The 21375-nt window shown below is 34.7% G+C and overlaps 1 protein-coding gene across 1 annotated transcript in view; it reads right to left on the reverse strand.

The window, feature by feature from the left end:
- The window catches only part of GSTCD (glutathione S-transferase C-terminal domain containing), a 133935-nt gene that overhangs the window by 89599 nt on the left and 22961 nt on the right, over positions 1-21375 (reverse strand). The window contains exon 5 of the mRNA XM_043571203.1: positions 18665-18758. Coding sequence (XP_043427138.1) covers positions 18665-18758 — 94 coding nt within the window. The remainder of the gene's footprint in view (positions 1-18664; positions 18759-21375) is intronic.

Raw genomic sequence — 21375 nt, forward strand, 5'->3', positions numbered from 1 at the left:
TTGAGGAACCTTCTACAATAAAAGAAGAAATCGTGACAGGTTTCATAAGGTATTAACATTTTGAAGTTCATCCATATGTTTGTCTTGTTCATTATGTAAATAAGGGAGTTGTCATTGTAGATATTCAGCAAACAGTTATTCTTAAAGTCACTTAACTTTAGCATATATATTTTTTTAATGAGAGACACTGTGTTTGGGATGAATTAAGTCTATTCTTAACTGAAAACAGCTAAATTAACTAATCAATCTTTCAAAATGTAAAATTTCTTTTTACTTAGAAACATTCAGGAAGGAGTGAAATGGAAGCACTCCTCAATAGATATTATACCCAAAAATAAAGATAGACAAACGCAAACAATTTTGTCTGAAATAAAGGCATGAGTCAGTTTAAAACTGAGAATCAATTTTTAAAAGCTATGTGGGTCTGTAAATAAAAAAAAGCACAAAGTTCATCAATAGAAACCAGTCACTGTAAATGGCAACCTGGAACTCTGAAATGTCAATTTCACACTGCACTAAGCATATCCTACCAAACATGACCAAACTGATGTTTGGAAAAATATCAACACCTGTTACTACATTCCTTGAAGTAATAGGTCAGTCATATTAGCCAGGTCAGGGACAAAACTGTATCCAGTTGGACTTACCTACTTGGGAATCATTTTCCATCTGTTTCAGTGTTTATTACTTTAAATCTGACGTGCTAATTGCCCTAGAAAAATCAGCTAACTCCACAAATAAACTGTAGCTTGGTGTGGTATAAGTAAATGCTAAGAATATCCTTAAAAAGCAGGTAAGGGGAATCTAAGAGTTAGAACACGTTTATCTAGGATTTCAGGTTGACAGCCAAAATGCATAACCTATTGCATATGAGATGCCACTCATGTGCCCCTTTCAGTCAGGTGCCCACCATAGTGCTGACAGTATCAATCTAAATCATTTATTAGGTGATAAAAATTATTCAGGGGAGGACTATTTTCCATATGAGAAGTTCCCTTGGGAAAACACCTGAAATCTGGCCTCAGGGACTAAAGGCAAAAACATTTCCAATCTGACAACAAAGCATAAGAACGTATTTCTGTCTTACTCAGAACCTCTGGGGAATTTTCTCTCTCAGGGAGAGTGGGGTTAGGGGCTACCCAGTACTACCCAGGTCCTCCCAGACATGAGTAAATGAGGTCTTTCAGTAATGTGCAAATAAAGAGCAATTCCAGAAATAGAATTTTCAAATTCAAGCAGATTTAATCGAGGGTGATAAAGCACAGACACAATAGGCGACTTAGATTTAAGGATTACAAAGAGGCTAATGAATCCTTGACAAAAGTAACAGGTAGAATTTTCTCCATGTGCTTTTGGTCAAGTTTCTTTGCATGGTATCTGCCCACATTGCTATACTTTGGAAGAAAATGACAAAATAAGCCAGCTAGCAGTAAACTGCACTAAAATACCAGGTTTTTATTATATTCTGAACAAAATGGTGGTCAAAGAGAGGTCCATAAAAAAGGCTGTAGCCTTTGATGAAAGCCAAAAACAGAGTTAAATAAAAGTCTGCAGAATCAAGAAGTCAAACACTGCTTTATATTCAATAAATACAGTAAATGTACGACAGCTTTTTCTCAAGGAAAGATGATCTATTCTGCTATCTTAATAGAGAAGCACTGACCAGTCTCTGATACTCACATTCTACACTGGCACTTAGGGTCAGAAAATCAATAGATTACATCAGTAACAATACCTCTATTCCCTCTAGAAAGTTCATTTTTAGGAAAAGAACATGTAAAAGTATAAAGGTTTATATATAAAATAGTTGTTATCTGTCCTTATGAAGAGGTAGGAAACAATGGAAAGTGTTTTTGAAATCAAAAGAAAATAATATCCTTAACCTGCCCCCCACCACACACACACACACACACACACACACACACACACACACACCCCTCTACAAAACTTGGTCTTTATTACAGAAGAGAAAAAAGTATACATTATGACATTAAAAGTTCTCAATGAGCTGATCCCACTTTACCAATTAATCCATAGCTGGCATTACTTTATAAAACTAGTTTTCTAACATTCACTTGAAATTCCCTTTCCACACCTATTGTCTCTACTCTTGTTAATGCTATTTCCTCTCCCTAAAATCCTTTACATTCTTCTTTCTCTTAATCTAAAGTTTACTCTGTTTCAAGGCCAAATTCAAGACCTGCTTGACCTGCTTGAAATCTTTTCCAACCAAAAATCAATATCCTTCCTTTCTGGCCTTTTACAATTACCTGCTGCTTCAGTCTTTCCAATTCAGCAATCCCCTAACAACCACAGAAGTTATGTTCCTAAAATGTAATATAGTTGGCAAAACCTAGTGGTAAAATCAAAGTCTCATACAAAATAAGGGATTAAGGAAAAAAATAATGCTTTTAAATCTGTTTTCCTTAAAAAGAAAGTTCGAGAAGGCATTTATTACAGAACAATATAGATTTATTGGAGTTATCTTTTCCTATGGGCTTCCAATAGGAAATCCTGCTGCTGAAGCAGATTCTCTAAGTTAAATATTAGGAGGCAGCCCGCCCTCACTGACTTAGAATTCATTGTATTTTTTTATCCCTGAATTCTCCCTTGTTTCTTTCTTCCTTTCTTTTCTTTTTTCTTTCTTTTCTTTCCTTTCCTTTTCCTTTCTTTCTTACTTTCTTTTACTTTTTTCCCCCAAATCTTAGCAAAATGCTTGCACCATTAACTGACTCAATTACTAGGTTGCATAACACAGTTTTCTGAACCAGTCTTCTTCATACTGTGAAGGCAGAGAACACACAGGTTTCCTACTTCAGCACTGTTTCACAGGCCCAGTGAGATGGCCTACCGAGGAAGATATGCAAAAACTATCATGCTCTGCTATTTGGGGACACAATTGTAAGACTGAGTTATCTCAAAACACTGGTTTTGATGAATTAGTATATTTCATTTCACTAACCACCCCATTAAAAAACAAGAGTCACAATCTAATAATGGAAAAAAAATCTCCTTTTTTGTTTGGAGTCCATATAAATGTTTGCAGACATTGTTGTTACTTTCAGTAACATTTTATTTATTGTTTTATATTTATTTATTTTGAGAGAGAGAAAGAGACAGAGAGAGAGAGAGAGAGAGAGAGAGAGAAGGAGAAACAATCTCAATCAGGCTCTGAGCCATCAGCATAGAGCGCGATGTGGGGCTTGAATTCATGAACTATGAGATCATGACCTGGGCCAAGATCAAGAGTAGGAAACTTAACCGACTGCACTACCCAGGCGGCCCTCTTTCAGTAATATTTAAAAAATCAGACCTTAGAATTTTAATTTATCATTTTCTTCCACTGAGGACACTCAGTGGTCAGATTTCAGTAATATATATATTTTCAACTCCAACTGCCTCGCATACTATATTTCCTCCCTACAATTCATTATTTCATTCAAGTATTCATGACATCTCTGTCTTCTTTGTGCTGGTCGCTCAGGGAGGCATAAGAGTCACAAACACAAATACCTGCTCCCAGCCTCACGGAGCTCAGCCTGGATGAGGGAGATAGCAACTGGCAGGGGATTCTCCTTTATTACTGAGACTAAAAACAACTGCTGTGGTTTAACTGTCCAGGAGTAAGAGACAACTGGACCAAGAAGCCTCAACTCTGTCCCCTTAAACTTCACCTTTCAAGTGGGGTTCACTTGAACTTCCAGCACCACCTTCATGCTGCCTTCTAAGGACATGTTATTCTCTCAATAAACAAACAAAACTTAAACTTACTTGGGCTCCCATTAGTACAATGGAGACGGATGGCATTAAAAAAAAAAAAAAAAAGACTTTGCTAAAGAGTTAAGGTAGAGCAAATAGAAAATTAAAAAAAAAAAAACTTAAAAAATCTCAGCTTAAAAAATCTCAGATTTCTGATCTCACATCGCTAGGTGACTTCTAGAGCTTACAGGCTCCATGCTACTGTTTAGCCTGAGATTGTCACACTCTTTAAGAACCTACAGAAACTGCCCATTTCCACTACAGTTTCCTATATACAAAACGGAACTAAAACACAGAACCTGCGGCATTTCTTAGCTTTAAGAAAAACATATCACTAATTAAAATGATAAAGGCAACAATATCCTGAGAAAAATATCTTTAGCAAATAAACATAAGATTAACATATTTATTATATTAAGGAACTCATTCAGATTGACAAGAAGCAGGTATTAAGAGAAATAAATACAAATATCCAACCATGTTATGAGAAAATAGCAAATGAACAAGTCTGACAAATGAACAAGTTTTGTAACAAAATGAAACAAGTTGTCCCTATTAGCCTGTAAAAATTACAAAAAAAAAAAAAGAAAAAAAAAAGGTGACAAACTAATGCCTGGGAAGGTGGGAGTGAAGCAGGGGCTCCTGAACATTGCTGATGGCAACATAAATTAGTTAAAGCCCTTTTAGAAAATAATTAACAATATGTATCATTAAGTAACAAAACTGTTCACACACTTTCATTCGGTCAACTTCTGAGAAAAAATTCAAAGAATAGGAAAAGCTATGCGCAGGATGTTTTTCATTGTTGTGCTATTTGTAGTGTGATAGTGGTGAGCAACTTTATACTCAATAGCAGATAATTAAGCAAAATACATTCAATACTAGGTGAAATATTATGGAATCATTAAAAATTACCAGCTCTATTAGCAGATGGTTGTATTATGCTTCAAAATTCTTAAATTAATTTTCTAAAAGCAAACACTATACCTATATGAAATAGCTGAATTCTTTACTATATTTGGACAACAAATGGCACGTGCTGTCACACTGCCTGGTAAAAAGGAAAGGATGAACAGAAATGTTTAAAGGTTCACTAAAAGTATTTATAAAGTTAGAATACTCTTTCACTAATTATAGTTGATTGTTTTCTAATAAAGAGAAAATGTTGCATTTATATTGAGATGGTCTTTTTTTTTTTTTTTTTTTGGTACTAGAACCTTTTATATGCAACAGGCATTCAAATCTAACAAGAGCCTCTCACTAGTAGAAAATCAAGGGAATGTATTTCTTTGTGGAGTAGGTTGGGTACATGCAATATTTGCAATAAAATATTATCATCACAGATGCAGCAGAAAAACTCAGCTGACATTGACCATTTCTACTCCTTGATACAGTGATATAAAAGACCTGAGGAGTAAGCTACATAAATATAACTATTTTGGTTTAAGAGTTTGTTCATAATTGCTAACCATTCAAGTTCTATGAGAAAGGAGGGGAGATCTAGAATGCAAGGAGACCATTTATGTCAGACGTGGCACAAAAATTGTTGTTCATGAGCAAGATCTTTGATTTCAGAGTGAGCATTGTGATCAAGTGTTTCCAGAATGCGAGCAGAGTTTGAAGATATGCTCCATAATTTGCAACCCTTACTCCTGATAGAACACAAGTGCATTCAACAAGTGGGAAATTAATTGGTATAATATGACCAGATGGTATTAATAGAATAGTGAAAAGAATAAGGTAAGAAAACAGCTGAACATGTTAACAGTAACCATATTTTAACAACGAAGGGTAGAATTCATCTTGGGAATGGAAATTCTTAATATATTAAGAGTTTTACTGCTTTTAATTTTAACCAAATAAGTTCCAAATTTTTTTAAATTTTTTTTCAACGTTTATTTATTTTTGGGACAGAGAAAGACAGAGCATGAACGGGGGATGGGCAGAGAGAGAGGGAGACACAGAATCGGAAACAGGCTCCAGGCTCTGAGCCATCAGCCCAGAGCCTGATGCGGGGCTCGAACTCACGGACCGCGAGATCGTGACCTGGCTGAAGTCGGACGCTTAACCGACTGCGCCACCCAGGCGCCCCAATAAGTTCCAAATTTTAAGCCACTTCAGCAAAGACTCCTATAGTCAGGGGGTTATTATAATTCCCCTTTTCACTGTACCCCACATCTGTAGGACTTAAAAATCACAAAAAAATAGCAATTTTCTATAACATGTTTGGTCACTAAAAGTAATTTTCAGGAAGTTATAGTATGGACTGAAATAAGTTTTGTGAGATGAAATACTATTCCAAAACATTCCTAATGTGGGCAAACACCAATCCCCAGCTAATAAATTCCCAACATTATTAATTTTGGTAAGATAACAATACAAACTGGTGTAATTTCACACACAAGACCTGTACATATGCTGTAAGGGTAAGTATGGGATACTTATGAAGCATAGTGGATGCAGAGATGGAGTTCTAGTCTCAGCTGACTGACGACGTGTCACGATTGTATGTTACATGATGTATGTTGCTTAATACCCCCATGAGGCTCAAATGTGATCACTAGTGTGTCTCTAGTGAATTTTTGCAATTTCTTTGCCTGATATCTTAGTTTGGCCCTCCAAATTGAACCGGTTCTCCGCCTTGGAGGTTGACTTGAGTGGGCTGTATCAACAGATTTCCTTGCCCACCGGCATTCAGATGGGTTTGGTCAATGAGAAGCCCCAGCAGATCAGACATATGGTAATGGGAAAGGAGAACAAGGGCAGGGTATTTTTCCTCTGGCTGTCACCACTACAGTCACCTGAGGCTGCCTCTTCTTTTGCCTGAAAGTTCCTGCCCCTCTCCAAGCAGCTTGCTGTATGGGACGTTCCTCTGCGTCCTCTCCAGGCCTACAGGTGGAAACAGCTCTACAGCTACTGACCCTGGGTTTCTTCCCTTTCTTTTCATGGTTCAGGATACCCTGTCCACAACTTTGTAATCAATCCCTTTACATATAAATTTCTTCCTAAATGATCCCAATATGAAAGTGCCATCTTTTCCTACTGGGAATCTGACTCATACAATCACTTTTTAAAAAGCGTGATCGTGGGTGTAAACCAGAATCTAATGTCTAATGAAAAGTAGCTGTGTAAATTTGAATATTACTTTTAATGAGCTTTAAGGTCACTTGAAAGAAACTTCTCAAAAGCACTTATTTTATAAATGAAGAAAATTATTTTAAAACATCTTTTTGGCTAGATCATAGTCCAAATAATCCAACAATTACCTAATTTTACAGTAAACCATCTAGACCTGATGAAAGCAGATAGGCATGACTGGAAAGCAAATCTCTAAGTCATTTTCTTTAATACTGCCTTTGGCAGCTTGGTTTTCTTTTCTTTCCTTGTTTTGTTGAAAAAAATTAAGTGTGAATATGTCCCCAAGGGAATGAGAGTATTTAGTCAATGAAGTTGTTTAAAATAAACAAGAGGACTTGGCTCTATCTAATCTTTCCCCATCAAAAAACCCCACAAATAGTTTTTCATGCCTAGTTTGCTAAATGTGCACACTATGTACAAAAATACCTTTATTTTCTTACTGCAAGAGACAAGTCAAAGTAAAACCTTCATATAAAGTAACTTATTTTTAAGATAAGGAGTTGTCCTGGGAATTGACTTTACCTAGTTTCGTAAATTTTTGCTATGTAATCATATGCAAAAATTCCTAGGTACAAAAGTTTGCACTTACAGCCAACTTTCTAATGTAATCACTGGTTTCAACATAAAAACTAATTTAGTAATTTTCCTCAAATAAGTACATAAAATTCACATCTAGAAACATTATGCTCTGGGTTACTAATACTGTACTCTTCTGCCATTTAAATAATGACAGCTTTCTGTTTATGACTACACTTTTGTCCTATGGTTAAGGATAATTTTTTTTTTTAATTCTTCTGATGATTCAATCTTTAGCAATTAAATTATTGCAGAGCCTGTGAGCTATTGTGATTGTAATAGCTATTAGGGACATCTCCTTGCTTCAAGTATCTCTCCAATGTGAATTAGGCCTAATTAAATAAAAATAATGAATGGGTTTCAGTGGTAAGAAGAGCTGGTTCAAAGTGCAGAAAAAAATAGTTCATTGTGTTGTTGAGCTGATTTTAATCATAAATGTCTGGGACCAGCACAGAGAATGCCAATTAAAGCTGAAATGAATAATACTAATTAGTTTCCATCAGCAGAAAAATAAAGATCCACATCATTAGTTTTCCCTCTGTCTTCTAAACGTGATTATAAACATTTAACCTTTTTAAAACATAATTCTTGAAAGTTAAGCAATATCAAGAATTTTTAACCTTAAAAACTAAGTTATTTAGTGTGAAATATTCAGACGAAATCTGGAAAGGCAATCCAGGAACTAAATTATATGAGGAAGTACTTTTTTGCCAATGTATGTAATAGTATTAATACAGTGCTGGTTTTGCATTAATTATAAACAGAAGTTGTCATTGCTTTCAGAGCAACGTTACATATAGTTTACATATGACTGCAAATAACTCTGCAAGTGTTCAGGGTTGCTTTTTCATTTGTCTTCATTAGAAATGATGTTCAACACTGAAACAAAATACTGCAGATGTTTGTTTTATGGGAAAGATTCTTCCCTACTTTCATTGCTTCTGGATGACACTAACAGTAAGTTTTGCTCCACTTAAAATGGGTGCTCACTGAAAATTTGTCCATTAATAATAAATGCAACATTCCTGGAAGTTTCATCCAAATATGCCTTGTTCTAAAATATCAAAGCCGGTCATTACAGTACCCATTATCAGTGACCATTGGAAAAACTCTTAAAGGAAAACCTGGAAGAAACTCTTAGGAAAAGTCTTATCTTGAAGTGGGTACAAATCTCCAGTCCTAAGAGAACTCAGGTTCTGCTGGAAACATAGCAGGACTAGTACAATGCTCCACATCTGTTTATCAGAAAGGTCTTCCTGAATTACTGTGGTCCCGCTCCAACCATATTTCAACACAAACTGAAGAGATTAGAACACTTGCCTCGGACTAGTTTTCAGAAATAAGCATTTCATTACTCACATAAATCCTATCTCAACCTTTTGAAGCAACTCAATTTCTGAAACATAATCAGTTTTAACAATATTCCCTCAAATAGATAATCTATGGTTTCTTATTAGTGAATCTATAATATTCCAAAAACAAACCACAATAACTTTTAAAATTGCCTAGTGCCATTGTAAACGACTTTAGTGGAGGGGCGCCTGGGTGGCTCAGTCGGTTAAGCATCCAACTCTTGATTTCGGCTTAGGTCATGATCACACATTTCATGAGTTCGAGCCCCACATCGGGCTCCATGCTGACGGTGTGGAGCCTGCTTGGAAGTCTCTCTCTTCCTCTATCTCTGCCCCTTCCCCACTTTGCTCTCTCTGTTTCTCTCAAAATGAATAAACTTAAAAAATAAATAAATAAATAAATGACTTAGTGGACTTAGGAATGGACACAAATCTCAATTGTTCAATAAATTCTCAATTTGCTCATTTCTACACAAACAAAAAAGTTTCTAAGTAATTTTTACATTCTACATATGACCTAATCAAATTAAAATCAGATAATTTTGTTTAATCACAGAGATACTACATGTCAAATACTTTTATTTCAAAAAGCAATACTCTCAGAAGATCCTATATAATCTATCCTAGATGAACTGGCCATTAAAACCTTTCTTGGTAATCAATCATCATAGGCTCTGCTTGCAAAATACTAAAAAACATGGTATATACATAGGGTTCATGAAGTCTAACCCTAGAGAATAGAACAAAGCATAACATAATACTGGGAAGAATTATAGCAAATCTAGTTCCAAGAGAAAAAAAGACTTTTAACTTTTTTTCTTTAATCACATGCCATGGTTAAGTACACTTAAAAAAAAAAGCATTGTATTTTCCTAAAAACAGAAAAAGAAAAGAAGAGATAAAAAACCCAGCAAGCTCGATGCTATGTGGATTTAAGGTACCAAAGCTAAGAGCACATTTTATCACTGTTACCCTAGCTAAAGAATTGTTGCCTCAATGGTAGTGGCCCGGTACTTATTATGGTTGAGGACTTTGAAGCAATAAAACTTGAATTTAATCTTGTGACTCTTTTTCAGGCCTTGTTTACAAAAAGTGGTTCCAGAGATTTTAGTTAGTAGCACAATGTTTTACAACTGTGTCATTTGCACATGTGACTGAGCTGATTTAAAGTTCAAAATAAACTTATTCACTCAACCATTTTGACAGTCAAAACAAAACTCAGTCCCATTTTTCAGTACTTTGAAATGCAAATGTATAATTGAAATTGGACACTGCTAAGCTTTCATTATGAAAGAACTTTCTCTACTTCTCATGAAGGTAACATCTGTAAACCTATAACGTATATGACACAAAGACATCCTCAAGGAACCTTGAAGTTTTCTGGTGGCAGGGCAGGAGCCCCAGTGCAAACTCAGCCAGGATTAATACTTGAGCTATTCCTAGACCATACTAATCACTATTTTGGAGCAATATTGAAATAAAGAAGCTCAAATTATGCTATGACAATTTGGCTTTCTCCAAAGCTCTGGGAGCTTGAGAATAGCAACCTGTGATACAGGACTGTCAAAGTTAAAGTCAATGTTTATGTGTGTATATTAGCATTGCATTGCACTCCTTTTTAAAGGAAATACACTAAGATGTCTTTGCAGTTTGAGCCTTTTATCAAACTATCATCTGTCTTATAAATGACCTCCAGAAGTTTTCTGAAAAATATTTTTGAAAAAGATGAGCTGAGAAATATTTCAATCATCTTTATTTCTTTATCTTTTCCAATATTTTTACTTAAATTACATTTTTAACTTTTTATTTTAAAATAACTGCAGATTCACAGGAAGTTGCAAAAATAGTATATAGAGTCCCATGAACATTTCACCCAACTTTCTCAGTGGTGACATCTTATATAATTATAGTATAATATTAAAACTAGGAAGGTGTTGGGGCATCTGGGTGGTTCAGTAAGTTGAGCGTCCGACTTCGGCTCAGGTCATGACCTCGCGGTTTGTGAGTTCCAGCCCGGCTTCAGGCTCTGTGCTGACAGCTTGGAGCCTGGAGCCTGCTTCAGATTCTGTGTCTCCCTCTCTCTCTGACCCTCCCCTGCTTGTGCTCTGTCTCTCAAAAATGAATAAATGTAAAAAAAAAAAAATTAAAACTAGGAAGCTGTTCTGTTGCAATACTGTTAACTACAGACCTTGCTCAGCTTTTATATGCATTCATTTGTGAATGTATGCATAGTTTTATGCAATATGATCCAATATATAGATTGATGTAACTACCTTATCACAAGGGAACTCCCTTTACAAGCAGCACTGTGCTGTGCCAATCTCTCTTCCCTACCAACCATTAATCTGTTCTTCATCTCCCTGGTTTTATCATTTTGAGAATGTTTAATAAATTCAATCACATAGTATAGGTAACTTTTTGAGAGGGGCCTTTTTCATTAACTAATGAATTCTTGAGATTCATCCAAGTATCAATAGTCCAGTGCTTTCTAATGCAGAGTGATCTTCTATACATAGACGCATCAGAATTTGTTTAATCATTCACCCACTGAAGAACACTTGGATTGTTTGCAGTCTGGGATTATTAAGGATAAAGTTGCTATGAATATTCATATGCAGGTTTTTGCATGAATATAAGGTTTCATTTCTTTGGGATAAATGCCCAACAGTATAACTGTTGAGTTTTGTGGTAACTATATGTGTAGTTTTGTAAAAACAAACAAACAAACAAACAAACAAAAACGACAAATGATTCTCCAGAGGGGCTGTACCATTTTATATTCATAGCCGGCAATGCATGAATGATTCAGTTTCTCCACACCCTCCTTAACATTTGGTGCTGTTACTTTTTTTTTTTTTAGTCATTCTGAGAGGTGTATAATGATAGCTCATATGCATATATGCCAACTGCATAGATCCTCTTTGGTAAAATGTCTGTTCATCTCTTTTGCCCATTTTCTAATTTCCTAAAAAAAGAATTTTTTGTTTGTTTTTTACTGTCAAGTTTTGAGAGTTCTTTATGTATTCCGTATCTAAGTTCTGTGTCAGATTTATTTTTTCAGTTTGCAAATATTTTCTTCTAGTCTTCAGTTTGTTTTATTATGCTTTTAACAGAGTTTTTGGCAGAGCAAACATTTTTAATTTTAATGAAGTCCAATTTATCAAAAAAAAATTTTATGGATCATGCTTTTGGTGTCATGCGTAAGAGTTCTTTTTCTTTCTTTCTTTCTTTTTTTAGAGAGAGAGTGTGTGAGCATGGGAGAGGGGCTGAGGGGGAGAAAGAGAGAGAATCTTAAGCAGATTCCATGCTCAGCACAGTGCCTGATATGGGGCTTGATCCCACAGCCCTGGGAACATGACCTGAGCCAAAATCAAGAGTCAGACACTCAACCAACGGAGCCACCCAGGTACCCCAAGACTAACATTTTTATATAAGGAATGTCTAATGCTATTATAATTGGAAGAATTTGCCTAGTAAAATTTTACCCACCTCTCTCCCACTTCAATGACTTCTTTATTACTCTAGCTGACTTCTCTAACTTTATACTAGAAAAGGAGATGAATTTAACACATGGTCCGCTCTAAATCATTCATATACATACTATGTAACTTATACATATGTGATTTATCTCTTTCTATCTCAGTCTCTACACCTATATATTAGTGTTTGGCACTAATCAAAAGAGTACTACTAAGCAAATAACAAACCTGTTCTTTTCAACCTTGTTATATTTTAAACTACTTAATATAAATTCTTTCTATATTTATATATACTACCTTCTAGGGGCTTTTAGTTTCAGATTAAATCGCACTTTAAATAAAAGTTGTGTTACTTTTGGTAAAGCACCAAAATGCTTGTTGAGAACCTTACCCTTGAAAGAAGAGAAAATAGTTACAAATTTGTAGGCTTCTGAGGCAAACATGGTCAGGTTTTGGATTTCACAGCTAAGTATAACTTAGAAAAATGAAAAACATTTATGTTAGGAAAATTTTTTCCCAGAAAATAGAAAAAAAAAACAACAAAAAACCTTTGATCTCATTCTCTTGGTGTGCTTTTAGTATGTTAAATGCCAAGAAGTTCAAAATGTAATAGCTATTATTAATCTAAAACTATTCAATATAAACAATAAATGTTGGGAGGAATATATTCTTACATTCTAAAAGTAAGAAAACAAATATGCTAATTTTATCTAGTGTAAATCTAAGATTAATATTTTGGGAAAAAATTCTTAAAAGAGACAGCTATTTCTACATAATAAGATACATCTACTTTCACTTAAATTTGTTAGTATAATTTTAGTATACCTGGCCTAAAGTAGAACTTTTCATAGCTACCAAATAGTTCAGAGGTTTGTACCAACTCTTATATTTGATGTAATGCATGCTAAAAACAGAAAATTAATTTTTTAGTTTGTAAAGAAAAAATTTAGACAGCTTTGACCTCGTTGTTCATCTTATTTTGGTGGCAAAAGTTGAAATCAAAGCAGCTAATGCATGTACTATTTCAGTTATCTATAGTAATTACTTCACAGTGTGGGCCCCAGAGCAGCAGAAGCAGCATTAGTTGGATACTTCTTAGAAATGCAAATTATACGGCCCCATCTGAGAACTGTATGAGAAACTCAGGGTTAGTTGCCAGCAGTCTGTTTTAATAAGCCTTCTAAATGATTTTGATGGATGCCCTAGTTTGAAAAGCAATGGCTTAGGACAATGAAGCTTCTATATACCTTGCCTAGAGGCCCTAAAACAAGCTTGTATGTTTTAGATTCCCCCAAGGAGAGCACTACTTATACTGTAGCATAAGGGTGAGACAATTCTTTGAAATGGTGAAGTTTAAGCATCCCTGACCATCTGACAAAACAACAAGTCATGCTATTTGCCATGTCCCCTGGGGTTGGTAAGAACCTGGTTAAGAATCACTGATAGGGGCAAAGGTTATTTAGTCCTTCCTTTCTCCACCTTGGATCCAACTCTCTCCAAAGACCAACCATGATGGGTTACAACTTATTTAATAAAAGAATTCCTGAGTCGATACTGATAATAGATACATAGATGATAGATAGATGGGAAAATGTTCTTACAGTTGGGTGGCAACTAATACATACAGAAGGATGATAAAGCTGAAAAAGCACCATTTTGTAACTGTCACAGGAAAAGCATCAAATGAATGTAAACTAGTGAATGAAATTTTAAAAACGACATTATATAGTCTCAAACATCTCCCCACAAACTACTTATTAATTCAATAGAGCAAAATGATAACATGACAGTAGAGATACCTGGAAGATACCACCTTAACCGAGTGATTAAAGTTACCATCGCTGGGCCCACACTGATGTAATGTGCTTTCTGTTATGATGCACTGAGAAGGCCACCACTTCACTCCTGTGGTGTTCCTGCCAAAATGCAGAACCTGAATCTAAGCATGAGGAAACTAGACAAATCAAATTTGAGAAATGTTCTACAAAAAAACTGGCCTGAACTCTTCAAAACAGTCCATGTTGAAAGATAAAGAAAGGCTAGGAAACTACTTCACATTAAAGGAACTAAACTGCTGGGGTGCCTGGGTGCTTAAAGTGACATATCAATTACACATACTACAACCAACTGGACTTTGGATTAGATAATAGCATGTACTGAATTATATATCCTGTTTCGATAATTGTGCTATGGCTATGAGAAAAGGACTAAGAAAATGTCTTTGTTCTTAAAGCAGATAGTTAAGTTTTTAGAAGAAAAGTAGTGTAATCTACAACTGATTTCCAAACAGTCCGTAAAATAGAATAATAATAGCAGTAGTAGTTATAATAATAATGACAACGGTAATAATGATGGTATAAATTAAATCTCAGTTCTCTTTCCTTCAAACTAAATAATCTCAATTATTTTAGCCCTTTAAGAGACAATGAGACAAAAGGATTCAAAGTCGCCTGGTTTAAGCAGGAATTTGGGAAGTTAACAAAAACGGATCTGTAGTCTCAATTCAATTGAAATTAATAAAAAAATATTGAGTAGTCATCCTATATTCAAAGAGCTCACAGTCTATTAGAGAAGGAAAACATGCATATAAATAGAGTGTAAGAGAAGCATACTATATGTACCAAAAATGAAGCATAAGAAAGTACTAAGGAATGTTGACAGGGAATGACTAATTCTGTCTAATATATTGTACTAAGTGCTTTATATATTCATTCATTAAATGTACCAACAATCTCATTAAGGTAAATACTATTTTATCCCCATTCTGCAGATGAGGCAATTGAAGCACAGAGAAGTTGAAAATCTGGCCATAGATTATCCAGTTAGTTAGAAGTACAGGTATGAAACTCAGACAGGCTGACTCCATAGCCCATGCAAAAGGCTTAATGGAGGAAGCAGCATTTGAGTTGATCTTTAAAAAATAAGTATAATTTCAATAGGATGCGAAGTGGGAAGAGGAATATTTAAGACTGAAGGAAAAACAAAAGTGAAGGCATGGAGACAATAGATACAAGTCATATAAGGGAAACTGAAAAGTTCAGGGAATGGTATGTAAGATGTGGGGAGAGAAATGGGTAAGAACAGAGGTTGGGAGATTAGACAGGCTTAAGAAACAAATTAGACTCCATCATGATTATTAGGCTATATAATTATTAAGTATATAGGCTATATAATTATTAATATAGGCTATATAATTATTATATAGGCTATATAATTATTAATATAGCCTTTGTTAGTAAAGAGAATGATTCTTATAATATGTACCATAATCTTGATGTAATTCAGCAGATTCCACATAAGGAGTCGGCCTTTGTGACATCCAAATGTACCTAGTACTAATAAAATCTTATTACAATTCAATCTCTTCTAAAAATACCAGACCACAAATCATGAGAACACTTTCACAGTGACCTCCACACCCATATATATAATAATTTCATTTCACAATGATCCTATTACCATGCAATATGGAAATTGCCAGAACTGAAAACAGAAAATCTACAGTGCAACATTTCTGCCTTACTTTAACACAAACTATATAAAGCTCTTAAGAAACAGTGAATGAAATGTAAATAAATCATGTAGCTCTGCTGTTACAGCTCATTGTTTGTCATAATATTTATGAAAACTAGGTGATCCAATTAAAGGGATATAATGAGTAATATATTCCATGAACTCTGTTAGATATGCAGTTCCAACCAGTAAAACAACCAGACTTGAATGCTTAATGCTAGATCTCTGAGTTGGTAGCAGGTATAATTGATTGCTCAATTAATAACTGAAAATAATATTTTGGCTTCATAGTAAATTAATTATGGGTAAAGCAAAGCATGTGGCACTTAGAAATCTCTTTATTCATTTCTTAGTAAATATAAATATTCGTGAAAATCTGATTTTCATTTACTACAGTTTTAGCCTGTTCAAAATCTATACTGTAACCAGAGTACATGAAACAATCCAAGGTCAATAAAAACAAACATTTAAAATTTTCAGAATTTCAGAAAATATTTAAAACTAAACCATTAACAAATTCATTAGTGACTATTTTTCATATATTTAACAAAGAATAAAAAATGAACTTAATTTCTATAAAACATCTTCGAGCCAGAGTTCTTAATGCCCAACAAAATCTTATTCTATCCTGGAAAAATCCTAACTTATGTCCCTGACTGACAGAATAGAATTGATTAGTGAGATATAGGCAATATTTAGGAAGCATCACAGAAGAAAAGAATATGAAAAAGGCAGACAAACAATTTCAAAGAGCATTTGGAAATCAAAAGTTCTATTTGGCTTAGTCTAAAACTAAAACATAAGTGGACAATTAAAGAAATAGAACAATGAGGTATAAAAAAATTCTCTCACCTAAAAACACCTAAAATGGTATGTAAAACTCAACAATCATCCTTTGCCTGTCTAAATGGATTCTGAGAATAAAGGGAAATACACAGGGCGTTAACAAGGAGGAAAGGAACTAAAAAGCAGTGTAATAATCTTGAACAGACATTACAGCTGCTGGGAGGGGTATTTGCTAATAGGGATTTAAGCTTTAATAGCAAGACAAAGAAGAGAGGGTGGTCCTGGATCCCTAACATTGTGGAAAGTGGGAACTAATATCACTACATGAAGGCAGAAACCTTGAAAAGCTACATTCCCTATGAAAAGGTGCATTAAAAAAAATTGTATTTAATAGCAAAGGGAGATGATAAAAGGTAACTTGTCTGTTTAAACCTCAGCTCCAAATGAAAAGGTTAAAGGAATCTCATGCTTAAAAACTAATGTTAACTGGCCTTAAGTTCTAGTATCATGAGTTGTCTGACATCAGCAAGAAATTCCAAAGAAATGTGGAAAAAATTTTTTTAAATGTTTATTTTTGAGAGAGACAGAGAGAGAGAGAGAGAGAGAGACAGACAGACAGACAGAACTCAAGCAGGGGAGGGGCAGGGAGAGAAGGAGACACAGAATCCGAAGCTGAGCTGTCAGCACAGAGTCTGACGTGGGGCTCGAACCTATGAGTGACCATGGGATCACTACCTGAGCTGAAGTCAGAAGCTTAACCAACTGAGCCACCCAGGCGCCCCCTTTGTGTGGAAATTTACTCTTAACCCAGGCCCCACAAGATTCCCACAGATTTAACTTCCCAAAATGAATTCACAATATAAGATTACAAAACTATTAGGGAAATAAAACACCAGGAGTGAAGTCAACAGAAAAAACAAACAAAATTAGATCTAAATGGACATCGAATATTAGAAATAACAAATACAGAATATAAAATAACTATGCTTAAAAAATTATGAAGAGGAAATTAAAACACGAGCAAGAAAAAGTTTTTATAACAACCCAAATATAATTTCTAGCAATGAAAAATATAATTATTTAACTAAAACCCTAACTATAAAAATATTTTTTCCAACAATACTTTAAACAATTAGGGGAAAATGATTATGGACTGGTTATGAAAGGATCAAGGAATTCTTGATAATTTTTATTAGGTATGATAAGAACATGGTGATTATTTAAGATGTCAGTATTTCTTAGATGTATGTAGGGCATGTTACCTGGAATTTCCTTCAAAATACTTCAGCAAAGAAAGAGAAAGGAATAGATAAAGCAAATGTAGGAAATGTTAGAAATGTTGAATCTGAACAATGTATATATGTGAAATTTTTATAATATAAATAAAACGAAAACTTTACTCAGATGTGGAATTTAAGAAACAAAACAGACAAGGAAAGGGAAAAAAATAAGAGAGAGAGAGAGACAAAAGAAGAAACAAACTCTTGGGGTGCCTGAGTGGCTCAGTTGGTTAAGTGTTTGACTCCTGATTTTGGCTCAGGTCATGATCTCACAGTTCATGAGTTCGAGCCCCACATGGGGCTCTGTGCCAATAGCATGGAGCTTGCTTGGGACACTCTCTCTCTGCCCCTCCCCTGCTTGTACACACACACACTCTCTCTCAACCTCTCAAAATAAATAAACATTAAAAAAAAAAAAACCAAACAGACTCTTAATTATAGAGAACTGATGATTACCAGAGGGGAGGGGAGTGGGGGCATATGTTAAACACAAGATGGGGATTAAGGAGTGCACTTGTCCTGATGAGCATAGGGTGATGAAGGAAGCGTTGAATTACCATATTGCAAACCTGAATCTAGAATAATACTGTATGTTAACTAATTGTAATTAAAATAAGTACTTAAAAAAAAGAATTAGAAGAAAAATAAAGAAAACTCAATGGATAGTATAATCAAAATATTAGACAAAACCAAAAAGGAAATTAGAGAATTGGAAGATGGATCTGAAAAGACCATCTAGATTATGATTAAAACTTAAAGGAGAGAAGAAAAAACAACTCACCTTCCTTTGGGCTCACTGCTGCAGGAAGACTATTCCAATCAAGGGTCCAAGTAGGGCAAGGGTGGGGAGAAAACATCACTTCAATGCCTTTTTCCTAGAAATAGGAAATAGACTCTTTCTGAATTAATGAATTAATAAAACTCTGTTGTGTTTTAGAAGATCAAATTTCTATTTTCTACACTAACAAGAAGAAACATAAATATTAACAACCATTAAGTGTTCCTCAAAATATTTAGTTACATAGAAAATATGATGTTGTTTTTTGAGAGCACACTTTCCTATTTTTTATACTAAGATAACAAAAAAAATGCTATTTTTAAATTATTACCTAAAACTACATAGAATAAGCTACCTAGAAATAAATTAGGTGTCAAAAAGAAAAGTTACCTGAGGATAAAAATTTTTTCAAAAACGCTCCACACAGAGATAATAAAAAACTGATTCTGCATATGTCCATTAAGACCTGTCTTCACATATATGAAAGTTGCTGCCACCTAGGAGTTACATTTACATGACAAAAAGCACCCACTTCAACATAGTACCCCAAAACATCATCCATACCAGTCTTTTACAAGTGCTTATAATGCTCTAAAAAAAGATTCCTCTGTTGTAACCAAATGGTTCCCAACATTTTCAAAAATGAGGACCACTTTCCAGTATACAACAAACTTCTCAGGCTCTTTCCCCTGAGGAGGAAGTTAAAAGTTATGCATTTACTTATTTGATCTGCTGATAGTTACATGGCATACATACGGACTCCCAGACCCCTTGCAATCACATTCTGGGTATGTGGCCCACAGGATAGATATCCATGGTTCAGGTATTTTTATCTTCAGAAATATTATATTCAAAAGAAAAATTTCTGAGAATCTATCACTAGTTTGAATCAATTAGTTCATGAGATTACTTTCCATTATGAAAACCAGACGAATTCTGGTCCCAAAGGGAATAGTATAAAGATTCTTATTTGAGATAGAGATATATCTTTAGATCTAGAGGCCTAGAGAACTTATCTGCTCCCAGAAAAATAAACACATCTCTCTGACATCATCTACCTCTATTCTATACCCCTTATTTTAGCCTAGCCATACTGAACTTGTTATCCCTCATTTCACCAAATTTAACCTTACCTTAGAGTCTTTTCAAAAATACTATATGAGATATCATTTATATACCATTACATTTATAACATACAATTCAATACTTTTTATAATATTCACAGTCAATACTAATTTTAGAAATTTTTCATCATCTCAACAAGAAATTCCATGTCTATTAGTAGATACTTTCTATCCTGTCCCCTCCCCCCGCCCCCCAGCTCCTTGACCTAGGTAACTACTAATCTACCTTCTGTCTCTATAGATTTGCTCAGGGTCTGTTCAGTAGCTGGACCCTCTGCCTAGAACACTTCTTCCAAATCTTCAATTCATTCAGGTCATTTGCTCAACGTCTTTACCTTGTCAGATAAGCCTTCCCGACCACTCCATCTACAAAGGACCCCAACCCACATAACCTCCACCCCCTTACCCCACATTATCTTTTTATAGCACTTATCATTACCTAATGTGTTCACACATTAAATTGTGTTTTTTCCTTATTTACCTTCCTTCTCAGAATATAAGGCCCATGAAGGCAGTCCAATTTGTTTTTCATATATCCCACATTCAAAACAATGACTAAATATATACATTTTTTGGACTAACAGAATAAATAAATTTCAAACCTTTGGAGAATAAGGGAAATTTTGTAGGTAAGAGTATACCAAAGAAAAAAGAAGAGGGAAAAGTGAGATGTGAGTGTTCCTAAGAAATACTTCACTATTTTATACTACCACTTGGCACCAATTTCATTTGTCCTCATGTAACTGGCACAAAATACTGTGACTACACAAAAATTAAAAGTTACTATATAAATAAAATTAATACATTCATATATTATTTTGATATAATATTTACTATTTTTCAAAATGTATGTCAATAATTCACTAGTAAGTAGCAAATACTATGTCCTGCTAAAAAGGAACATTTATTGTATCTAATACATACTACCAAGTTAGAATTAAATGAAAATAGAAATTTTAACTTATTTTCAGGTTTGGATTTTCTTTTTTAAATTTGTAATTTTTATTTTAGAGAGAGAAAGAGAACACAAGAGTAGGGGTGACGGGGAGAGGGAGAGAGGGAGAGAGAGAGGGAGAAAGAATCTTAAGCAGGCTCTATGCTCAGTGAGGAGTCTTATGCAGGACTTGATCCCACGATCCTGGGATCACGATCTGAGCCAAAATCAAGAGTCAGACCTCAACCAACTGAGCCCCCAGCTATCGTTTTTAAATTGTTGATGTAATGTCCCAATCATTTTTTATATAACCATAAGATTTGAAATCAGAAAGAATCCTATAGAATAGCTACTACACTCTCCTAATTTATAAATGGAGAAATTAAGGCCCTTAGGTTAAATAACATACTGAAGATCGGAATGTTAGCTTAGTTACAAAGCTAGGACTAGAATTCAAGTTACCTGGTCCATAGTAGTCTTCCCACGGGCTGCTCCCAAGCCAATGAGTGAGACTGGTTAAGATACTATGTTAGGCCTATTCCTGAGAAACATGGAACTCTCAGACAGATGATTTGGGCTCAAGGATTCCCAAAGTTTGGCTTGCCAAAACTTTCTCAGACCTCCACTAAACTCTAAAACTTCTCTAACCCAGTCTT

The sequence above is a fragment of the Prionailurus bengalensis genome, chromosome B1, assembly GCF_016509475.1.
Source record: "Prionailurus bengalensis isolate Pbe53 chromosome B1, Fcat_Pben_1.1_paternal_pri, whole genome shotgun sequence".
Lineage (NCBI taxonomy): Eukaryota > Metazoa > Chordata > Mammalia > Carnivora > Felidae > Prionailurus > Prionailurus bengalensis.